Source organism: Grampus griseus, assembly GCF_964374135.1.
Source record: "Grampus griseus genome assembly, chromosome: 2".
Taxonomy (NCBI): Eukaryota; Metazoa; Chordata; class Mammalia; order Artiodactyla; family Delphinidae; genus Grampus; species Grampus griseus.
In genome coordinates this window covers 102,846,609-102,871,954 of record NC_139018.1, presented here as the reverse complement: position 1 = coordinate 102,871,954, position 25,346 = coordinate 102,846,609, and the positions used below count along the sequence as shown (strand labels likewise).

At 41.2% G+C, this 25,346-nt stretch overlaps 1 protein-coding gene across 1 annotated transcript in view; it reads right to left on the bottom strand.

Moving 5' to 3' along the window:
• Positions 1 to 25,346, bottom strand: part of FAM81A (family with sequence similarity 81 member A) — a gene marked incomplete at its 3' end in the record, with an annotated part of 76,640 nt that overhangs the window by 5,341 nt on the left and 45,953 nt on the right. Inside the window, exons 4-7 of the mRNA XM_082648145.1 lie at positions 24,357 to 24,475; positions 8,164 to 8,293; positions 6,195 to 6,301; positions 6 to 141 (exon numbers count right to left, since the gene is read on the bottom strand). Coding sequence (XP_082504271.1) covers positions 6 to 141; positions 6,195 to 6,301; positions 8,164 to 8,293; positions 24,357 to 24,475 — 492 coding nt within the window. The remainder of the gene's footprint in view (positions 1 to 5; positions 142 to 6,194; positions 6,302 to 8,163; positions 8,294 to 24,356; positions 24,476 to 25,346) is intronic.

Genomic DNA, 25,346 nt, shown 5'->3' with positions numbered 1-25,346 from the left:
CCTACACTGTTTTCCTTAACAATAAAGGAAAGCTGATCGATTTTCTGTAAAAGTTCTTTTTCCATCCGTTCTTGTTCCTGTTGCAACCAATTCCGTGCAGATAAAATCTGGTTACTGAGTTCCTCAATTGTACCTTTAAATCTAAAATAAGGAAGTGAGCAAGTTAGTCATAAAACCATTTTAATATGACATCAAACAGTCTCAGTCTCTGACTATCAAATCTTTCAGAAATATATCAGCTTTAAATTCAGCTCACTCAGAATTACATGCTTACCTTTTTCTTAGAATTGCACTTAGCGCTACATTGGGAAGGGAGGAGAGAAGGAGGATATAACAGAAAAGCACCTAATAATACTCCCACCTGTGCAGAGCTGACAGTGTGGACACCAAGGTGTCACACAGTGACAGAGAGCCACGCTACGTACTAATCTGTGCAGTTCAGAGGGTCCAGGGTGCTCTTGGCTCAAAGGACACAGTAGCCTGGCTCCCCTCCAGGCTCCCCTCTTGCCCTGGACTCTTCCTGCTTCTCCCTCTTACCTTCCAGGACTGGAGCCTGGCTCCCTATCTCTCTAATGTTCTCCAAATTGCTCTTGTCCCATACAGATATATTTCTTAATTTAAACCAAACAGAAGATTAAAAAAAAAACAACCCCCAACTTCTATTCCTATATAACTCTCCCTTTCCACATACCTTAAAATAACACCACACACTTGCTGCCTCCCCTTTTATTTTTATTATGAAAGTAATAAAAGTACACAAGGATATATGTGACTTAATAATAATAATAAAATGAACACCCACTGTGGTAGAAGCCCCCAATTCTCTGCAGTATCTGTTCTCCTCTTCTTCCCTATTAAGAAACCCTCAAATGTGAACTGGATCCACGGCTACCTAGTCAAAACTACACTTCTCAGCCTCCCTGGCAGCTACGTGTGGCCCTATTGCTAAGCCAGGCAATGGGACACATGAGGAAGTGATAAGTAAACTTCCTGGTCATATCATCAAAAACAAAGCTTATCAGCCTTACCTGGGCAGGAAGCCAAGCCAGCAGTCCTGCCCAACTACGGAGCCCCACCTAACCTGGGAGACTGACCATGGAGCACAGCAGCTTTACTGAATTCATTTATTCTAATAGTTCTTTGATGGAGTCCTTAGAGTTCTCTCTATAAGATCATATCATCTGCAAGCAGGGATAATTTTGCTTCTTCTTTTCTGATTTGAATGCCTTTCATTTCTTTTTCTTGCCTAATTGCTCTGGCCAAGAGTTCCAGCACTATGTTGAACAGAACTGGTGAGAGTGGGCATCCTTGTCTTGTTTCTGATCTTAGAGAAAAAGCTTTCAAAATTTCATCGTTGAGTATTAGATTAGCTGTGGGCTTGTCACGTGTGGACTTTATTATGTTGAGATACATTCTATCTATACCCAAATTGTTGAGAGTCTTTATTATGATGTTGAATTTTGTCAAATGCTTTTTCCACATCTATTGAGATGATCGAATGATTTTTTTTTTTTTGATCGAATGATTTTTATCCTTCATTCTGTTAATGTGATGTATCACACTGATTGATTTGTGTACACTGAAACATCCTTGCATCCCAGGGATAAATCCCAGTTGATCATGGTGTATGATTCTTTTAATGTGCTGTTGAATTGGTTTCTTAGCATTTTGAGATTTTTGCATCTATGTTCATCAGGGATATTGGCCAGTAATTTTCTTTTCTTGTAATGTCTATCTGGTTTTGGTATCAGAGTAATGCTGGTCTCATACAATGAGTTTGGAAGGGTTCTCTCCAACTTTTTGGAAGAGTTTGAGGATGACTGGCATTAATTCTTCTTTAAATGTTTGTTAGAATTCACTCACAAAGCTATCTGGTCCTGGACTTTTCTTTGTTGAGAGGTTTTTGATTACTGATTTAATCTTCTTTCTCATCATTGGTCTGTTCAGATTTTCTATTTCTTCATGATTCAGTCTTAGTAGGTTGTTTCAGGAATTTATTCATGTCTTCTAAGTTATCCAATTTGTTGGCATATGACTGTGCATAGTAGTCTCTTATGATCCTCTGTATTTCTGTGTTATCAGTTAGAGCATCTCCTCTTTCACTTATAATTTTATTTATTTGAGTCCTCTTTCTTTTTGTCTGGGTTAGTCTAGCTAAAGTTGTGTCTATTTGGCTTAACAACTAGTTTTACTGATTTTCCCCCCAGTTGTTTTTCTGTTATTTCCTATTCTCTATTTCATTTATTTCTGGCCTAATCTTTATCATTTCCTTCCTTCTGCTATCTTTGGGCTTAGTTTATTCTTCTTTTTCTAATTCCTTGAGGTATAAAGGTAGGTTGTTTACTCAAGGTCTTTCTTTTTTCTTCATAGAACTGCCTTTGTGGCATCCCATAAGTTTTGGTATGTTGTGTTTCCATTTTCATTTGTTTCAAGATTTTTCGAATTTCCCTTTTGATCTTCTTTGACCCACTGGTTGTTCAGGGGTGTGTTAATTTTCACATATGTGTGAATTTTCCAAATTTACTCTTGTCATTAATTTTTAGTTTCATACCATTGTGGTTTGAAAAGGTACTTAACATGATTTCACTCTTCTTTAATTTGTTAAGACTTGTTTTGTCACCTAACGTATGATCTATCCTGAGAATGTTCTGTGTGCACCTAAGAAGAATGTATATTCTGCAGCTGTTGGATGGAGTGCTCTATATATGTCTGTTAGGTCTCTAGTTGGGAAGGGCTGAGGTGTGAGTGGTGGGGGACTGCTGGCTGGGCTCTATGGTCAGGTGATCCTACTGGCTGGGCTCCCAGGGAGCCCAGCGCTGCTAGCTGGGTCACACAGTCAAATGGAGCCACCAGCTGGACTCTGCAGTTCCCTCTGGTCCGGTGGGGTCACTGTGTTCCCTAGCATAGTGCTGGTGCTGGTTGATGACTCCATGATGGGGCCTGAGGCTCCACAACCGGGCAGGCTGCTGGTTGTGCACCCCTGATGAGTAAGGTCACTAGCCGGGATCCCTGGTCAGGCAGGGCCACCTGCTGTACCCTGCAGTCAGGTGGAGCTGCAGGCTGTGCTCTGTGGTTGAGTGGGGTTGCTCTCTGGTCTCCCTAGTCAGGTAAGGTCACTGGGTATGTTCTGCTTTTAGGAGGGGTTGTTGGTTGGGTTCCTTGCTTGGGCAAAGCCCAAGGCTCTGCTCGGCAGTCAAGTGGGGCCATGGGCTGGGCTCCACTTCTGGGGTTATAAGCTGGACTCCAAGGCCATCTGGGTCACTGTTCAGGCTCCCTGGTCAGGGGAGGCAAGAAGTTACATTTTATTTTCAATGATTATATTTTCTAGAAGCTCAATTTGGCTGTTGGGTTTTTTTCTGGCCACACCATGTCACTGGTGGGATTTTAGTTCCCCGACCAGGGCTTGAACCCAGGCCCTCAGCAGTGAGAGCACAGAGCCCTAACTACTGGACAGCCAGGGAATTCCCCTGACTGTTCATTTTTGGTAAGCTTTTATTCCTTAGTTGTACCTTCAAAATGTGTATGTGTGTGAATACCCACACGTACACATACATACGTATATACACACACATCACTTTATCCAAGAATTCCTATATATGCAGTATTTAGAAGTCTGATTCTGCTTATTGTTGTTTCTTCTCACTCTATTACTTATGTGATTTTTTTTCCTTGTGTTGGCCTACAATTTCTGATGTGGACCATTTTTAAAGTCTTTACTGAATTTGGCAATATTTTGGCTTCTGTTTTATGTTTTGGTTTTTTGGCCGCGAGACATGTGGGATCTTAGCTCCCCTGGCCTACAATTTCTGACTGTACATTCATGTTCCTTAGAGTTTCATGTCTGTGGGAAGACTTGAAGACTGAGTATTTGTATTTGTTTCTGCCAGGCATCTCGGGCCACTACCAAATCAACATCATTCTAAGAGAAATTACTTATTCTGGTTTCTTCAAGGTGCTTGGGTAACGTGAATTCTAACTCTATATCTGCGTAAAAGTTGTACTGTGGTTCTGAATTTTCAAGGAATGCCTTTTACCCTTCTACCCAGAATCAAGATTTCGACAGGAAAGTTTCCTTGTGATGTCTCTGTGGAATTTTTTTTTTTTTTTTCTCCTAGTTCATCCAACCAGGGTTTTACCTTTTGGGACTCTAATCTGTCCTTCTACCTTACACAGGCCCCAGGCTTGGTCCCCTTACCTCTGTGAACAGCCTTTGTGTCTAGACTTCTGGACTTTAAATTGTAGGAAGAAAAAGAAAGATGTTCATGACTGCTAATAATATCTACTAAGGAAGAAAAAATACTAAGATGTTTATTTTCTTCCTGTGCAATGGAAGGAAGGGGATGGGAGATCTTTCTGTACTTGGCAAGACTGCAGAATGTATGAGAAAGAGTGACATAACTCAGTAATGATATAAATACAGATAATTAGAGGAAAGGAAACATGGTTTTCACAAGAGAATTCCTGTTAAATCAGCCATAACCCTAAAATGGCATTAAGCATGGAGAGAATGAGATACAAGAACCAGGAGAATAATAAATTTAAAACTTCCACAAGCCTCTAACAAGTTCCATACTGAAGTCATCTTTAAAAAAATATAATAAGTCAAATACACAAACACACACACACATACACATCTATGGTCACTACTGGCTCTGCTTTGGCAGGAAAATGCCAAGCTCATGAATATTCATGACAGGGAAAAGTGTATGGTTCTGTGATTGAGCAGAAGAGCAGCAGATGAGTTTCAGTGGGGGCAAGTCCAGTTTAAAGTGTCACTAAAACACAATGCAAAGTATAACACATCAGACGGTCCTTAACTAGACAGCTCAGCAGCCCCTAGGTGCAGACCTCTCTCACCTAGACGCCTGCAACAATGCCCCCCCACAGCCGACATCCCCATCTCTGCTTCAGCCCCTGTGATCCATCTTCCAGCTGCGATCAAGGCCATTTTAAAAAACTAACATATACATCTGACTATATCACCCTATCTGCTTAAAATCCTCCAACAGCTCCTTATTGCTCCAGGGAAAGAAACAAGATGTCCTGAACACGGTCTACAGGGCCCTGCATGCTGGCCCACCTCCTCTCCAGCCTCATTCCCCACCAGCACGCTCTGTTCAGCCCCCTCTGCACCCTGCAGTTTGCCTCATGTCACATTCCTCCTGCGACGGGCTATTCCATCTCCTGTGTCTTCACCTCACTCTTTTCCTCGTGAATGCCATTCGTGCTTCAGCTCTCACTCCCAACATCGCCTCCTCCGGAAGGTCCCACAACCAGGCTTCTGTTACTCATTCTCACAGCACCACCCTATTAGCTTCCCACGGCTACTGTGACACGTCACCACACACATGGTGGCTTAAAACAACACAGTCATTCCTTTTTGGTTCTGAAGGCCAGAAGTCTGAAATCAGTTTTCACTGCAGCAGAGGTGGTCCCTTCTGGAGGCTCTGAGGGGAGAACAGTTTCCTTCCCTTTTTAAGCCCCTAGTGGCCGCCTGTCTTCCATGGCTGATGGCCCCCTCCCCCACCTTCATAGCACATCACACTCCAATCTCCGCTTCTGTTGTCACATGGCCTTCTCTCCTGATTCCGACCCTCCTGCCTCCCTCTTATAGGGACTTTAGGGACTATTACATCGGGTTTACATAGACAACATTGTATCATCTACTCATCTTAAGATCTTTAATCTAATCACATTTGCAAAGTCCCTGTTTGCCATATAATATTCACAGGGATTAGAACGTGGCGATATTTGGAGGAACCATTATTCAGCGTACCACAAGCACGTATCTTTCCTTCAAAGCACTTATCACCATTAGTGATAATATAGCATGCACCATATTTAGTGTGCTATATTTAGGTCATTATTCGATTAATACTCATCAGCTCGCTAGACTATCAACTCCGCAAGGATAAGAACAGAGCCTGTTTTTCTTCATTACTGGATCCTCAGCACCTAGGCCATATTCAAGAAATATATGTTGGATAAACAGATGGGTTATTATCCAATCACTAAAAACAATAATTAGGAAGGTGAAGTGGCAACAGGCTACAAGGAAATTTTCCCGTGAACTTCCATTATGGTTTTCACTTTGCTTGTGCAATAAATAAAAACCAAAAGGGAAAAAATTACAGTATTGAGTAAGCTCATGAAGAGCTTCAACCAAAACAGATGTTTCTAAGTTGATTACTCACTTATTGTCCAAAAGCTGAAGCTGGTGGTTACTGTCTCTGTGGGACATCTTCAGTTTGGTGCTTTGCTCGGATATCGACAAGTCCACTCTGTTCAAAAGCTGAGAAATCTGGAAAAGAAACTTCGCTTGTAAATGTCATATCAAACCTTCTCAGAAGTAATTTCAGAAAACATTAGTGAGCTGTATTCTCGTCAATGGCATTAAATTCAATCTAATTTCATAAATTCATTTAGGAGATCACCTCATCTCTCCACTTCCATTTTCTTTTATACACACCCATCAAAAGTCAAGACCAGGGGCTTCCCTGGTGGCGCAGTGGTTGAGAGTCCGCCTGCCGATGCCGGGGACACGGGTTCATGCCCCGGTCTGGGAAGATCCCGCATGCCGCGGAGTGGCTGGGCCCGTGAGCCATGGCCGCTGAGCCTGCGCATCCGGAGCCTGTGCTCCACAATGGGAGAGGCCACAACAGTGAGAGGCCCGCATACCGAAAATAAATAAATAAATACATCAAGACCAGAGGAGTTCCCTGGTGGTCTAGTGGTTAGGATTCTGGGCTTTCACTGCCGTGGCCCAGTTTCATTCTCTGGTCAGGGAACTGAAATCCCACAAGCTGCGTGGCACAGCCAAAAAAAAAAAAAAAATCAGACCAGTAGCACTGCCAAAATATTCATCATGCACTGAGCACTTAACTACAGGTCTCTGATGAGCAAGCCCAGCTTCTGCCCAGGAGCACTACTTCGCCCTGCTGGCATAAAATGTAAGTCATTTTTACCTTGGAATTTCTACCATTAGTGTGGTTGCTAATCACAGAATGGAATTCTTATCACTTACAGATTCCATCAAGGTCCCAGATTTACCTCTGTATCAAGTTAAGTTACCAGAATATATAATTTTTAAACTATAACCCCTCTCACTCCTTTGTCCCACTACCTATCCATTTCCCTTGTCTTTTTACTAAAATGTATTGAATGATATAAAACTAGCCCTTTATGAAATGCCTTTATTTTCTGCAAAAATTCTGATGTTCAATGTTCCTTAATTCGAGATTCACAGAATAGGTATTCATCAGATCCGAAACAAAGAAAAATTATGTCTCTTCTTATGGATTTCTATGTTTTTTACTCGGTTTGGCTACTAGAAAGCTTAGTATTTCCTTAGCATCTATTTTTTGATCTAATAATTCTGTCCTCACATTTCTTTAAGAAAATTATTGGACTCATTTCATTTTATTCTTTTTTTCAAGGTTTTATAATAACCATTTTTTACATAAGTAGCTTTAGATCCTTATCAGAGGTAGCTAGCACACAAGTATGTTTAACCCAGTAAATTGACTAGATACCCCATTTTACTGAACAGTCTCTCTTTAAATGAAGAATAGCAAGTAAGGCCGACACTGTAGGGAAAGTCCTAGAAGATAGGCCCCATTATGGCAAAGGGGAACTTCTAAGAAGCCAAAAAACAAACTGAAATGCCAAGAGTTTTGCTTTGAGAAATTAATCTGTGAATTGCAAGGTGGAATACTCTGAAATTTATTAGCCAGCCTACTCTCTAGCTTTGTTTTAATCTTTTCCCACATACAAACTATGTGATGAGGCAGTCCATAAGTCTCATGAATAAAGTATCTATTTCCTGAGCCCCAACTGGGATGAGTGCCCTGTAAAACAATGCTTTGATCACTTACCTGTGTAAGAGGTAGTTTTGGAGATATAATTTAGAAGTTTTGGAACATGTTAATTGTTTGAAGAAGGAGGGGAAACAATCTTTAAAATTAGGACTGTACTGAAAAATCTTGGCATTTTGGTCGCATACTCACAAGGGGCCACTCCAGTGAAACAGAAGGAGGAAGAAGAAAAGGGATGCTTATGCTGGGTGCCCTACCTAGTTTCTCAGGCAGGAAATAATCAACACCACGTCATTCTTCGAGAAGAACAAATACTCACTTTCACAAAGGTACCTGAAACAGGTCATACCTGTCCCTCCGCATCTTTGATTTTCGTTTCCAAGATCAGCTTGGCAGCCTGCTGCTCTTTGTTCAAGTGCTGAAGCCCCTCGTAGGTCGTTTTGTGCTCAGCAGAGAGTCTGGCTATGCTGGCGTCACATCTATCCGGGCAAACGACAAAGATAATTCTTATCAAAGTCTTCAAACACGCGCTAAAGCATCCTTACACACTATAAAGTGCACGACCGCACTCGAAGAAACTGCACCATGAATCATGCCTTTTAACAGAGTTCTGAATGAATGCGGAGAGCTGCTCTCATTACGGTTTTTAAGTTAAACCACAGGGATGTTGCTTAATAAGACTAGAGATGTAACCATCAAAGCAGCAAAGCCTCTACAAGGCTCACGAGTACAAAACTGAATATGCAGTGAGAGCCCAATTACAAAAAGCTTACACAGTGAGCCAGATGTGGTCCGTCGCTCTGTAGTACCACTTCCACCCTCTCAGGTTCGGGGCCTCTTTGGATTTTGGAGGCAACTTCTACCACATTTGAAAGTGCTATTCCTAACCTTTTACCAAACCACCTGTAAGGCTGTATGCTTTAAGTGTGGTCCAGAGCAGAAGGCTCTACAGCTGGTCCCAGCTGCTCTGCCCTTGAGCCTTACAACTTGGCAGTTCCAAAGGTACCCAAAGTATTTGCGGCAGATAAGCTGGGTTATGAAGCCTCTGTCAAACGCTAACAGCAGAGTCACAGAATGACCCCCTAGGAATTGAGAGCAAAGTCATGCCCTGTTCCAACACAATCATTCCTGCTTTGAGAAGGAGCAGCCAGCTTGCTACTGGGCTCCAGTAGAGACTGCATGCCTAAGCAGGGGTCACTGAGTGACCATGCAATCTGGGCAGCCCATCATGAACACCAAGCCATAGAAGTGGGCATATGGGCAGCACTCCGTCCTGGAGGGAAAGGGATATACAGACATCAGGCTTAACCGTCCTAAAGGCATAAGTAAATTACAGGAGCCCAGACTCCTGTGGCCTCTACTCTTCCTACTGCCAGTTTCCTTCAACTCACATGTATGGCCTGGGATCAGATGAGCTTAAAATACAAATGTTTAAAGTACTCAACAATCAAAGATAGATTCACATCCATCAAGAGAACTCTAAACTATTTTTAAAAAGCAAAGATGAAAAAAGAATAAGGGGTTAAGAGAAAAAAATGAGAAATTCTAGAAATAAGCTAAACAGTTTTCTTAATAGAGCTGACAAACATGACTGGACATGACTGAAGATAAAATCAGTGAATTAGAAGATAGTAGCAAGGAGCTCACTCAGAATGCAGCAAAGACAGACAGAGATTCAAACATGAAAAAATAGTTAAGAAAGATGGAGGACAAATAAAGAGATGCTAACATAAGTCAAAGGGAGGTTGAGAAGTCCCAAAAAAAAAAATGGAGAGAATGGCAAAAAAGCAATATTTGAGGTGTGAGTGCTGACAACTTTCTAAAACTGAAAAAAGACATGTGTTTTAAAGTATTCAATGAATACAAAGTGGCATAAGTAAAAATAGAGCATGGTGAAATTCAGATAACCCATGATAAAGATAAAGATTTTAAAAGCTACCAGAGACTAAAGACAAAATGACTTTTTTGACTGACTGTAACATTGACAGCACACAAGTGATATCAGAAGACAGAAGATATCAGAAGACAAAAAATATCATAAGATGTTGGAGAAACAGCTTCTAAGGATTGAGCGGAAACAACCTATCATGCAAGGATAAGTACAAAATAAAGACAGTTTTAGACATACAAAGATTAAGAAATGTATCACCCACACAGCCATACTGAAAAAGTCATTAAATAATAGACTTCAGTACAAAGAAAAGAACACCCAGAGAGAAGGAGTAGGATGTAAGAAACAACAGTGAGCAAACTGAGAAAATTTTTGGAAAATTTATTGTTTTGTAGACTCTGAAGAAAGTAAGCTACCAGTTCAATTATTCCAAACTTCTTGAGTCCTTACTTGGTATTGAATCACATTTTCTCTTGTTTAGCTTAATCATTTGGCTAAAATGCTATAGTCCTTTTTGGAAGTAACAGAAAAAAAAAGTATTAGGAAAAAAAATGTTTAATATTGACTAAAATATTTTTTAATATTTTAAAACACAATCTGACAAACTGCATATATGCACTTTCTAAATTTCAATGTTCATAATAAAACAGACACAAAGCAACAATTATGTCACTATCCTTCTATACTGGAAATCTTTTTTAATGTTTAATGTTCAATGCTGGCATTTGTACAATCATGCTATATCGCACACTGTAGGTGGAAAAGTATATTTTATAAGCTTTCTTGAGGGCGACTTGGCAGTATATACCCCAAATCTTGAAACATGAATATATTTCTATGTACCTTTCAATCTAGGAATAAACCCCAAAGAAACAAAAGTGTGAGCAAAGAAAAATCAAACTAATTAAATTCTGTATAAATTCCTTGAACAATTTCCTGTTTTAGGATAAAACAAAAATCCTTTAAAACGCTCAGAAAGAGTTGGTCCCAACCCACTTACCTCCCTGCTTCATCTCCTATATTCTGTCCCCGTTTTTCCTCTGCCCTCAGCCACACTGATTACACTTCAGGGCTTTGAACTTATGTCACTCCTTCCCACTTCAAGGCCTTGATGCAGGCTGTTCTCTCCGTCTGCAGTGTTCTTCCCTGACCTTTTCACCTGCTTAGTTACTATTCATCCCTCAAGCTAAGCACACAAGTCACTTCCTTATGGAAGCCTTCCTGGAGCCCCCAGAGTAGATCGGGTACAGCAAGTACACACTTTCAGGATGCCCCATATTTCTCTTTTACTGAACTTCTTATAATAAACATTTATTATTATTACTATTTATTATCATTAATCTCTTAATCCTTGTTTCATGACACGTTCTCATCATTAGTCCATGCATGGCTCACTTCATTCAGTTAATTATTATTATTATTTGCTGTATGCGGGCCTCTCACCGTTGTGGCCTCTCCCATCGCGGAGCACAGGCTCCGGACGCGCAGGCCCAGTGGCCATGGCTCACGGCCCAGCCGCTCCGCGGCATGTGGGATCTTCCCAGACCGGGGCACAAACCCGTGTCCCCTGCATCGGCAGGCGGACTCTCAACCACTGCGCCACCAGGGAAGCCCCAGTTAATTACTTTTTAATAACTGCTCCTATTCTGAATCCTGTCATCATTCCCTTGTTCTCCTTTTAAGACTATATTGCACACATACACACACATATGCATGTGTGTGTATATATACATATATACATACATATATATATATTTCTTGAAAGTATGTTATGTGTGCATTAGTTGAATTCAACTTTTAAAAAGCCATTATGTCATATGTAATATTTTGATACTTATTGTTTTCACTTATTGCTAAGATTCAACTATATTGTTACACGTCACTGTAGTTCTTCATTTTAACTACAGAATAACATTCTACTGTTTGTTACAATTTATTTGTCCATACTCCCCACTGCTGGGCACTTTGGGTTATTTTGGGATTTTGCTATTGTGAACAATGCTGCTATGAACATGCTCTCCTGTGGTACAAGTACAACCATGTATCTCAGGCAGAAATTGATGGATCACAGACTATGTGTATGTTCAACACTGGGAGGGAATATCAGACCCCACTAATTTATACTCCTACTAGCAATGGGTAAGAGATCCTAGGCACCTATACCCTCTCTAATGCTTGGCATTGTCAGATATTTCAGATGCCAATCAACTGGGTGTAAAAAAGCATATATTGTTATGTTTTTAAATTTTCATTTCAACATTAACCAGTGGGGCTTCCCTGGTGGCGCAGTGGTTGAGAGTCTGCCTGCCGATGCAGGGGACGTGGGTTCGTGCCCCGGTCCGGGAAGATCCCACATGCCGCGGAGCAGCTGGGCCCGTGAGCCATGGCCGCTGAGCCTGCGCGTCCGGAGCCTGTGCTCCGCAGCGGGAGAGGCCACAACAGTGAGAGGCCCGCGTACAGCAAAAAAAAAAAAAAAAAAAAAACATTAACCAGTGATGTTGAATCTCTTCACAGGTTTATTGGCCATATGTGTTTCTTCTTTGGTAAGGTATCAGTTCATGTCTCTTACCCACTGTTATATTGGGTTGTTGGCATTATTCTTATTAACTTGTATGAGGTCTTTATATATTCTTGACACTAACCTTTTACCATCCAATATCTTCCTCAATTTGTAACTTCTTATTTTCTTCTTTAAGAATGATGAGCAACGTTTTAAATTTTAAAATAATCAAATCCATCAATGCCTTTTATATCAAGAAGAAATCCTCTGCTACCTAAAGGTCTAAAACAGGGGTCCCCCAACCGCTGGGCCACAGACCAGTACTGGTCCATGGCCTGTTAGGAACAGGGCCGCACAGCAGGAGGTGAGCGGCAGGCGAGCTAGCGAAGCTTCATCTGTATTTACAGCCGCTCCGTATCGCTCGCATTACCGCCTGAGCTCCGCCTCCTGTCAGATCAGCAGCGGCATTAGATTCTCACAGGAGCGCGAACCCTACTGTGAACTGCGCATGTGAGGGATCTAGGCTGCGCACTCCTTATGAGAATCTAATGCCTGATGATCTGAGATGGAGCTGAGGCGGTGATGCTAGCACTGGGGAGTGGCTGCAAATACAGATTATCATTAGCAGAGAGGTTTGACTGCACAGAGATCATAATAAATCAAGTGCTTACAGACTCATATCAAAACCCTATTACTTGAGGTGGATAGATCTAGAGTCTGTCATACAGAGTGAAGTAAGTCAAAAAGACAGAGACAAATACCGTATGCTAACACATATATATGGAATTTAAGAAAAAAAAATGTCACGAAGAACCTAGGGGTAAGACAGGAATAAAGACACAGACCTACTAGAGAATGGACTTGAGGATATGGGGAGGGGAAAGGGTGAGCTGTGACAAAGTGAGAGAGAGGCGTGGACATATATACACTACCAAACATAAGGTAGATAGCTAGTGGGAAGCAGCCGCATAGCACAGGGAGATCAGCTCGGTGCTTTGTGACCACCTAGAGGGGTGGGATAGGGAGGGTGGGAGGGAGGGAGACAAAAGAGGGAAGAGATATGGGAACATATGTATATATATAACTGATTCATTTTGTTGTAAAGCAGAAACTAACACATCATTGTAAAGCAATTATACTCCAATAAAGATGTTAAAAAAAAACCCTATTACTGGCTTCCCTGGTGGCGCAGCAGTTAGGAGTCCACCTGCTAATGCAGGTGACACGGGTTCGAGCCGTGGTCCGGGAAGATCCTACATGCCCCAGAGTAACTAAGCCCGTGCAGAGCAACTAAGCCCGTGGGCCACAACTACTGAGCCCACGGGCCTAGAGCCTGTGCTCTGCAACAAGAAAAGCCACAGCAATGAGAAGCCCACGCACCCCAAATAAAGAGTAGCCCCCACTCGCCGCCAACTAGAGAAAGCCTGTGCGCATCAACCAAGACCCAACCCAGCCAAAAATAAATAAATAAATTTATGAAAAAAAAAAACCCTATTACTGAATGGTAAGTGACGATTAAGCTGCATCTGGTGGCAGGCTTTACAGTGGCAAGTGAGTTGATGTACTTCAATTGTAGAGCTGCATCTGGTGGCAGGCTTTAAGTCAGAATCCAACACTTATTTTAGTCCACGCGTGGCCCGCCCATTATTTTATTTACCACTTCCATCCACGCCTCTTTCCCACACTGTGCACTTATCTCAGTCACAGTTTGGGTAAGCCCACAAGCTAACCCTAGCCAAAACGAGTAATAAACAAACGCTGCTGGAGAGCTTCTCTGAAAAGACCCAATGATGAGACAGCAGAAGCCTCTAAGACTGCCAACAAAAAGAAAGCTGCATTTAAAAGAAAATACCAAGAGTCCTACTTAAATTTTGGGTTCATCGCAACAGGTGATTCACATTCTCCAAGCCCACTTTGTATAATATGTGGCAACCGGCTACCCAACAAAGGCACGAAACCTTCAAAACTGCTTCTCCACGTGGAGACCAAGCACCCTGCATTAAAAGACAAGGCTTTGGAGTTTTTCAAAAGAAAAAAACATGAACACGAAGAACAGAAGCAAGTATTGAAGGCCACCACTTCATCAAATGTGTCTGCACTGAGAGCATGAAATGTGTCTGCATTGCTAAAGCTAAGAAGCCCTTTACTGTTGGTGAAGAGTTGATCCTGTCTGCTGCTACGGACATTTGTCGTGAAATTTTAGGAGAGGCTGCAGTTCAAAAGGTGGCACGTGTTCCTCTCTCGGCTAGCACCATAACTAGATGAATTGATGAAACAGCAGAGGATACTACGGCACAACTGTTAGAGAGGATTAATGAGTCACCATGGTATGCAATCCAGGTTGACGAGTCTACCAAAGTTGACAACAAGGCAACAGTGCTTGTTTTTGTGTGATACATCTTTCAGGAGGATGTGCACGAGGATATGTTATGTGCACTTTTGTTGCCAACCAACACCACAGCTGCAGAACTATTAGGGTCTTTGAATGACTACATATCAGGAAAACTGAATTGGTCATTTTGTGTCAGTATATGCACAGACAGAGCGGCTGCCATGACTGGACAGCTTTCTGGTTTCACTACTCAGGTCAAAGAGGTCGCTTCTGAATGTGAGTCTATGCACTGTGTCACCCATAGAGAAATGATGGCTACCCGAAAAATGTCGCCTGAACTTAACAACGTTTTGCAGGATGTGATTAAAATTATCAACCACGTTAAAATACATGCCCTTAACTCACGTCTGTTCGCGCAGCTCCATGAGGAGATGGACGTAGAGCACAGACGTCTTCTCTTATACACAGAAGTGAGATGGCTTTCTAAAGGTAGGTCACTGGCCAGAGTTTTTGAGTTACAAGAGCCGCTCCAGAGATTTTAGAAAAACAGTCACCAGTGGCAGCACATTTCAGTGACACAGAATGGGTCACAAAACTTGCTTACTTGTGGGCTTCCCTGGTGGCACAGTGGTTGAGAGTCCGCCTCCCGATGCAGGGGACACGGGTTCGTGCCCCGGTCCGGGAAGATCCCACATGCCGCAGAGCGGCTGTGCCCGTCAGCCATGGCCACTGAGCCTGCGCGTCCGGAGCCTGTGCTCCGCAACGGGAGAGGCCACAACAGTGAGAGGCCCACGTACCGCAAAAAAAAACCCCACAGAAAACAAAAAAAAAAAAACTTGCTTACTTGTGAGAAATATTCAACCTGCTCAGCGAACTCAATCTGTCACTTCAGGGGAGAACCACAACTGTGTTCAAGTCGGCAGATAAGGTGGCTGCATTCAAAGCCAAACTGGAATTATGGGGGCGATGAGTGAATGTTAGGATTTTTGACATGTTTCAAACATTAGCAGAGATTTTGAAAGAGACTGAGCCAGGGCCTTCTTTCTCCCAGCTGGTGCATGATCACCTATCTCAGCTTTCAGAAGAGTGTGAGCATTACCTCTCAAGCACAAAAGACCCCCAAACTGGGAAGGAATGGATCCGCGGCCCATTTGTGAATAAGCCAGGTGAAGCGACTTTGTCCATGCTAGAAGAGGATCAACTTCTTGAGACTGCAAATGACGGTGGCCTTAAAAGTATGTCTGAGACAACTTCATATGATCTGGATTAAGGTGAAAGTGGAATAGCCTGAGATTGCCACAAAAGCACTGAAAAGCCTGCTTCCATTTCCAACATCCTGCAGAGTTTACTGCAGTGACAGCAACCAAAACAAGATTACAGAGTAGACTAGACATAAGCAATACACTTCGGGTGTCACTGTCTCCCATCATCCCCAGATGGGACCATCTAGTTGCCGGAAAACAAACTCAGGGCTCCCACTGATTCCGCATTATGGTGAGTTGTATAATTATTTCATTATACATTACAATGTAATAATAATAGAAATAAAGTGCACAATAAATGTAATGTGCTTGAATCATCCCCAAACCGCATCCCCTCTGCCCTGGTCCGTGGAAAAACTGTCTTCCACAAAACTGGTCCCTGGTGCCAAAAAGGTTGGGGACTGCTGGCCTAAAATATATCCATCTATATACTTCTATTAAAAGTTTTAAGTCTTATGTTTAGCATTTACTCATCTGGAGTGGATTTTGTATCTGGTGTGAGGCAGGAAACAAAGGATCTTTTTTGATAAGGATAATAAATTTTCTATCTCCATTTACAGAACAATCCCTCCTTTCTCCACTGATCTGCTGTGCCATCTATCACATATACCAAAGTCCCAGACATGTGTGGTTCGATTTCTGGACTTTCTATCCTATTCCATTGTTCAGTTTCTCTATCCCTAAGCCAACAACATACCATCTTAATTACTGTAGTTTCATAACAAGTCTTGCTATCATCTGGTAGGGCAATTCTCCCCTCCTTGGTCATCTTCAGAAGTGTCCTGGATATTTTTTACTCTTAACCCTGACATATAAACATTAGGATCATCTTATCAAGTTTCTCTGTAAAACTCTGAATTCTAATTGGAATTCCATTGATTCTAAAGATTAATTGGTGAAAACTGATACTTTTAAAGATATTAAGATTTCCTACCCTTGAATATAATACCCATTTCTATTTACTAATGTTTTCTTATTTTTTTTTTTCTTTAATAAATTTATTTATTTATTTTTGGCTGTGTTGGGTCTTTGTTGCTGCACACAGGCTTTCTCTAGTTGCGGCGTGCAGGGGCTACTCTTCATTGCGGTGTGCGGGCTTCTCACTGTGGTGGCTTCTCTTGTTGCGGAGCACGGGCTCTAGGCGCGTGGGCTTCAGTAGTTGTGCCACGCAGGTTCAGTAGCTGTGGCGCACGGGCTTAGTTGCTCCACAGCATGTGGGATCTTCCCAGACCAGGGATCGAACCTGTGTCCCCTGCATTGTCAGGCAGATTCTCAACCACTGTGCCACCAGGGAAGCCCCTCTTATTATTTCTTAATCAAATTTTAAAAATTTTTCAAGAAGTCTTGAATAATTTTTGTTAGACCTATGCCTAGTTATTACACATTCTCTTATTTTATTTTAAATGGTATCTTCATTTTAATTATGTTTTCTAGTTGTTTGCTATTGGTTTACAGTAAAGAAACTGACCTTTGTACATTAATATATATAGCCACCTTGCTAAATTTACATTAACAGATTAAGAGAGAAAAATTATCTGATGACTTGAACAGATGCAAAAAACATTTGAGAAAACTCAATGCAAATTATAAAGATTCTTAGTAAATTTGGAATGTAAGAAAACATCCTGAATCTGATAAATCCATGTTTGATTATCATCCAAAAATGGAAAACCTCTGGAGGTATTCTCATTAAATCTGAAAACCAGAGAAAGATGCCCACTACCACAATTTCTACTTAACTGTATTGAACATTTGAGCCTGTACAAGATGACAAGAAAAAGAGACTAAGGATATGAGGATCAGAAAAGAAGAAATTAAATTGTCATTATTTGTAGATGATATCATTTCTACAGAACCCCCTCAAATCTACAAATCAGAATCAGAAGTGAAATAAAATAATTATTTTGCAATAATTCATTTAATGTCTCTCTCTCCTGCTAGAAAGAATATAAGCTGCATTTAAGGAAGAAGGACAACCGCTTTTTTCATCACTAAAACCCTAGTGCCTAGCACAGTGCCTTGCATGTAGTAGGGGCTCAATAAATATTTGCAGATGAATGACTCTAAGGAATAGTACTACATACCATGCACTGTACAAGATACATGACCTATATTAGTTCATTTACTCCTCACAAATCATCCCCACTCCACAAACGCTGGTTAAAAACACCACCAAATACCCTTCTTTTAAATTTTGAGTTCACAAGTTTTAAGCAAAACATTATTTAAATCGTATTTGGGGCAATCTGAGGTTTTAACACATTATAGAAAGGCATTATTTTCCAATCCAAATAGAAGACTATTGGCTAGAAACTGTCAGGTATCACTACATCAGACCAGTTCACCATCTTTACAAAGCTGTTCGAGGGACAGACTGTGTTTGAAGAAGTTACTTGAAAAGGTCTCAGAAGGATCCCAAAGCTCATGGCTCACACATGTGCACTAGCTATAGCTTGGCTTTCATATTTTGTCTCACTTGGAAACACAAATACTACTACATAAATTTCCATTAACACAGGAGTGGCTAAATACGTTCAAATGTGGTACATACATATAGCAGAATACTCTCTATCCAATTAAAAAGTACGCCAGATTTGTGTGCACACTCGAAGGAAGCCCACAGTATATTGTTATGTACTAACAAGTGGCAGAATAGCATGTAGAATACTTCGTAAAATTAAAATCCCACTGTTAGGTGATTATTACACCGCAAATCATTACATTACTGTAGTGATAAATTATCTTATAATTATGTATGAGAAAAGTCTAAAAGGACAGATACCAAACTGTTAACATTAATTACCTCTAAGAAGCAAAACAGAGCTAGGAGCTGGTGAGCCTCCCCATTCTTCTACTTCATGTATTTCATAGTATTTCTGACTGTTTATCACAAGCATATACCATTTCTGTTCCTTTATAAGTACAAGGGCAGGGTAGGCAGGGAATGCAGGGAGGGACACAGGGTGTGATACCAAAGCCTCCCGTCAGGAAATATACACAGTGAAATCAACTGTGGTTTTCTTAGGTTAATAACAACGTATTCTCAAATGTTTCAGGAAAAAATTTCTTTTAAAAAGAATAATAGAGTAAGTTACTTGTAATAATGATAGAGTAAGTAAAAGGCTAACAATTGGTAAATCTTGCAAGTTTTCTATAAGTTTAAAATTATTTCAAATATATATATATATATCTAAGAAAAAAGGATAAGCAATATTACTCTCTCAGCTAGTAGTGAATCAAAGACATCATTCTTCTCTTTTCTAGAAACACACTCATAAAAGGCAGCCTTGGGGCTCGAATATAGCTGCGTGTGTGACTCAGGTGCTTTAGTTAAACAAGAATTTGCAATGAATCTGACCAGTTGTCCTGTTTCATCCTGAAGTTATATTATAGATGAACCAATAATGCACTCATTGCAAATTTTCCCTTTTCGGGTCTTTGGGCAGCTGTTATCTCCCAGGTGCAGTTCTTGGTTGTGGCCATCAGGTGGCAGAATGACTCTATCACTTGGCTATCTGATCAATAATGGCAGGGAGGTGGTCAGAAGTCCAGAACAGAGACCCGAAGGTCTAGCAACAGACATGACTGGGGCACCATGCTTAGGCAGATCTTCTCTTACAGCTTATGAGATGGTGGCGTATGGCACTGAAAAGGCAATGACACTTACATAATGCCTACGTCATTCACCTTACTTTATCTCTTCACATCGGCATTTTATAATCTTGCAACCTTACATAGGTGAATACAGTACAATAAGATATTTTGAGAGAGAGACCACATTCACATAACATTCGTTATAGTAAATTGTTATAATTTTCTATTTTATTATTAATTATTGTTAATCTCTTACTTTATAAATTAAACTTTATCATAGGGATGTATGTATAGGAAAAAACATAGTATATATAGGGTTCAGTGCTATCCTTGGTTTCAGGCATCCACTGGGAGTCTTGGAATGTATTCCCTTGGGACTACCGTATCATAAGCTAAGCCTCCAACATGGGTGTTATCCATGGCCTAACAAAATATTGGCATTATCAAGAAGTTCCATGATATAGAAACACATCTTACAACTATATCAACTTAAATTCCTAGATGCCCATCCCTGCATAACCACTGATAGAGTGCTTTGGGTTTTGGGGGTTTCTTTGTTTTGCTTTCTGCTAGTTATTAAATTGTAGTGAATGACATTCGTAGGAAATATCTCTAGTTCCAGCTTGATCTCTTTCAAGCAACAGCAATAAAGCTAATGTAAATTGAAAAAAAAAATGGCAATGACACTTAAAACATTAAGTTGCTCATCTTCCATATAATAATAATTATTATATATATAATTATTGTATGTATACATCATGAAGCCCTTAAGTGCTGGCAATAATTTAATTGAATCAGACTACATAGAAATTTACATCCCAGGACATTGTCAAAAACAGCAGAACATGACATATACACACTACTATATATAAAAGAGATAACCAACAAGGACCTACTATATAGCACAGGGAATTATACTGAATATTTTGTAATAACCTATAAGGAAAAAGAATCTGAAAAAGAATATATATATATATATATATCACTGTACTGTACACCTAAAAGTAGCATGATATTGTAAATCAGCTATTCGTCAATTTTTAAAAAAAGAATTATATTGGGGATACACAGACCTACTAGAGAACTCCATTTTCTAGTAGGTCTGTGTCTTTATTCCCATCTTGCCCCTAGGTTCTTCATGACCTTTTTTTTTTTCCTTAGATTCCATATATATGTGTTAGCATACGGTATTTGTTTTTCTCTTTCTGACTTACTTCACTCTGTATGACAGACTCTAGGTCCATCCACCTCACTACAAATAACTCAATTTCATTTCTTTTTATGGCTGAGTAATATTCCATTGTATATATATGCCACATCTTCTTTAACCATTCATCTGTTGATGGACACTTAGGTTGCTTCCATGTCCTGGCTATTGTAAATAGAGCTGGAATGAACATTTTGGTACATGACTCTTTTTGAATTACAGTTTTCTCAGGGTATATACCCAGTAGTGGGATTGCTGGGTCGTATGGTAGTTCTGTTTTTAGTTTTTTAAGGAACCTCCATACTGTTCTCCATAGTGGCTGTATCAATTTACATTCCCACCAACAGTGCAAGAGGGTTCCCTTTTCTCCACACCCTCTCCAGCATTTATTGTTTGTAGATTTTTCAAACATCCAGTTTTCAACAAAAGTTGTAAGACATACAAAGATACAGGAAAATGTGAAATAAACATAGGGGAAAAAGCAGGCAAAAGAAACTGCCTGTGAGAGAGCACAGAGGTCAAATTTAAAAGACAAAAACTTCAAGGCAGCCATCATAAATATAGATGATTAAAGAAATGAAGGAAACTTGCTTTAAAAAGTAAAGGAAGAGGGGCTTCCCTGGTGGCGCAGTGGTTGAGAGTCCGCCTGCCGATGCAGGGGACACAGGTTCGTGCCCTGGTCCAGGAGGATCCCACATGCCACGGAGCGGCTGGGCCCATGAGCCATGGCCGCTGAGCCTGCGCGTCCGGAGTCTGTGCTCCGCGACGGGAAAGGCCACAGCAGTGAGAGGCCCGCGTACCACAAAAAAAAAGTAAAGGAAGAGATACTGACAATGTCTCATCAAGCAGAGAATACCAATAAAGAGACAGAATTTTTGTTTTTAAAGAACCAAGCAGACCCAATCAAGAACATAAAAAGAAAACCCTTAGAATGGGGGAAATTTTTTTCAAATCAGCTATCTGACAAGAGAATTGTATCTAGACTATATAAAGAACTACTACAACTCAATAATTAAGAAAAAAAAAACCCTCAATTTGAGAAGGGGCAAAGGATCTGAATAAACAGTTCTCCAAAGAAAATATACAGATGACCAATAAGTACATTAAATGATGTGCACCACCTTTAGTTATTAGGGAAATGCAAATCAAAACCACAGTAAGATGCCACTTCACACTCACTAGCTTGGCTATAATCAAAAAGACATATAACACGTGTGGAAGAGGATGTGTAGAAACCAGAGCCTCGTACGCTGCTGCTGGCAACATAAAATGGTGCAGCCACTTTGGAAAACAGTCTGGCTGTTCTGTTCCTCAAAGGGTAAAATACAGGGTTACCATATTACTCAACAACTATACTCCTAGGAATACACATCCAAGAGAAATGAAAACATATGACCATACAAACTTGTACGTGAATGTTCAAAACAGCATTATTTATCATGGCCAAAAACTTTTAACTTGACGATATCCAATGTACCTATTTTTTTCTTTACACCGGGACTTGCTTACCCTGAGGGAACTTGCACACCTGCCTCAGTACACAGGTATTTCTCCTCTAAGGCTCTGCACCATCCAAACAGACCTCATAGAGGAAAGTGGATGAAGCCACTGAGTCTTGGACAAATGAAGATGATAAGCCAAATAATGGACCAAATGTCTCGTTAGGCACAGGAAAGCTAAACTCTGAGCTCTGCGTTAGGGAGGCGTAGGAAACTCTCTGAGACAGTCCTGTTTAGGGTGTGTTCTGCTTAGAGGGGGAGGGGTGTCTGTCACCTCCATAGATAATTTGCCTTTGCCCTTTCCAGCTGGATCTCCACGGAGGAATCAGGACCTGTTTCCTATCAATTACTTCACCAATGGATCCATGAACACTATAAGATAAAACCTGAAATAACATTGCAGCCTACTCATTTCAGACTATCACTGTAAAAGTTCATACCCTTTCAACACCATGATATAATCAATGCAAGAAAACCGAAACTTCGCCAAGGAATTTTTATTTCACATGAGTTTGTTTCAACAAAGTCTCATTAGCGTTCCAGGAAAAAGATGAATATAGCCACAAAACAAAGCAAAAATATGTGGAGCTTCCAACATGTTTTTTTTAATTGTTTCGGAGTAAAAGCATTTGTTTACAGAGAAAGAACAAGCTGGGTAGAGAAGTTAGTAAGAAACTGCAGAAGAAAAATGTAAAATTCCTGAAAGTATTTCAAAATTTTGTAATTAGAACCAGTATTATGAGGATAATTTCACTGCAGCTGCTCCTGAGACAATAATAGGTCCCATTTGCTCTATATTCACTCCATCCCATGCACACACTAAGCCTCTTACATATATCGCCTCGCTTAATCTTCATCTGCAACTCAAGTGACTACGAAAATTTCCAAAGTTCTCCTGAAGTTCTTACTCTGCCTTGTAGCTCTGAAGCTCCTCAACTCCTCACAGTTCTGAGAGGTGTAACAGAGCTGGGGTTTCGTTTCAGCTGATCTCCACAGAAAAGATTCAAGTTTTCTCAGTCCAATTACAGTGATTTTCCAAATCATTAATTCATCCAAACAAACATTTATTGAGTACCTACTGTTTTCCAGAGACTGTTCTATGCACTGAAGGTACAAAAATAAAACATGCGGTACTCCACCCCAAGACAACAGAGAGACTCAATAGAACAGAGAGTGGGGTACCTGGGAAGACTTCCTGGAGGAGGCTGAATTTTAAAGGCTGACTAGAAGTTAGAAAAGAAAGGGAAAAGGCATGCTAGGTACAAGAACAGCATGTGCAAAGGCACAGATATAGGAGAGCATGGCCCATTCAGGGAACAGCAAGCAGTGGATTACTGCTGAAAGGTACAGTGCGAGGGTAGAGAGAGGTAAGGGGGTCAACGGGGTATCTCTCACCAAGGGCCATACTGAGACTGGAGTTCACCCAGCTGAGGACAGAAAATCACACAAGCGTAGAACCAGGAGCCCTCTGCTGTGAGACAGATGTTCATCCAGTGGACCCAAATACACAGGCCAAATATTCAGGGCTCTTCATGTGTTGTCTGCACAAATACCCCCTAACATCCCAAAGAGGCCTTGGATACTGTGGGTCCCCTTTTCCCCCTCCCACCCTTTGCAGGCCACTTTCATTCTCGCCTCAGGATGATTTGAACCCCGTATTATCTCCACAGCTCCTGTGTACACTCCTGCTTGACCCTTGACGGCAAGAGAGGGCAGAAGAGGCCTGCAAACGCTTTGGAGATTGTGCACCTCCAGCAAGCTCCCAGGTGACAGGGATGCTACTGGTCCATGGGGTACCCTTTCAGTAGTGAGTGCCTAGAACAGCACTCTTCCTCCTACCTGAGGAGAAAGATCTGTTTTTCGAATGTACAATCTACCATGGACCAATACTTTCAGAAAATAAAATAAAAATGAATGACAAGAAAAGTGAAATTTTAAAAAGACACACAAACTATACGTCCCAACTGTGTATTATTGGGTTCAGTAAACATAACATTAACCTAGCAAATTACTCAGGTCAACTGAGCCCTCCCCTCATCGACTCCTGCACACACAGCTCCAACTACAGAAGCATAAGAAATCAGGGCTGCTCAAAACAAGGTCTAACTGCCACTGCTACATTTTATGGGCAAAGGAGAGGATGTACCAGAAGAAGCAAAGGATTTGCTTTGGGGCTCCATGAATATATTCCCCACTAAAATGGAGTTGATGAAAACTCGCTCCTGATACATAGAGGTGCAAACATCTGACCACCTACCTGGCCACTCGTCCCCGGAGATCTCCCAGGCCGGAGAGTTGCCGCATCTCCAGAGTCTTTAAGGCAGAATTTGTTCCATAGCTAATGTTGTCCCGGGCGCGGATCTGCTCCTGGAGTACCTGAGCAACACACAAAAACACTGACGGAGTCATCCGGGAATTCATATGCTGCCACAGAAGCATTTTACACTTTTGGTAAAAACAAGAATGTTCAACTCCTTTCAGAAGAGGCTCCTTTGTAAGAGTCACCTGATATACATGGAGAACCAGGGGCTTAGAAGAGAGACCTCAGAGATGACACTTGGACCAAGGCCCTGCATTTACCAGTAAAAACACTGAGACTCAGATGTCAGGTGACTTGACGGAGGTCCCGCTGCAGGAAGAGGCAAAGCTGAGACTAGAAGCCTGGACTTGTGGAGCACAGTTCAGAGGTCTTACCTCGTGCCAGGGTGCTTTTTAATAGTCATTGTTTTAGGCGAACGATCCCTAAATCTGGGAAATAATAAATCAAGAAAAAGGCGGGGAAGAGGGGCATCAGGCAAAGAGGTCCAAATTCCAGTCGCTCCAGCTGTGTGATCCTGGGAAAGTGTCTCAAGTTTTCTGAGCTTCCTTTTCCTCATCTGTTGATAGTAATGGTGATTATACTCCTAAGGCCACTTTATGGGAACATTACATAAGATAATGCATACAAAGCACTTAGCACAATGCCTAGTACATGGTAAATACAGCAAATGCTAATGATTCTTCCTAGTACCTATTCGTAACAACATTTATACAGCACTGGAACGGTAGAATGTGTCTCAGAGAAAAGACATTAAATGAAAGCAGAACTACTGGAAGATGGAATGACCCAACACAAAAGCATGAACTTGTGGAGCATCCATCCTGGGAAGTCTGCAAAGGAATGATGGAGATGAAGAGGGCATCCGTGGCGTTTATTGAGCATGTCCTGGGAGGAGCCCAGGGCTGCGATACACGCTGACATGCACAA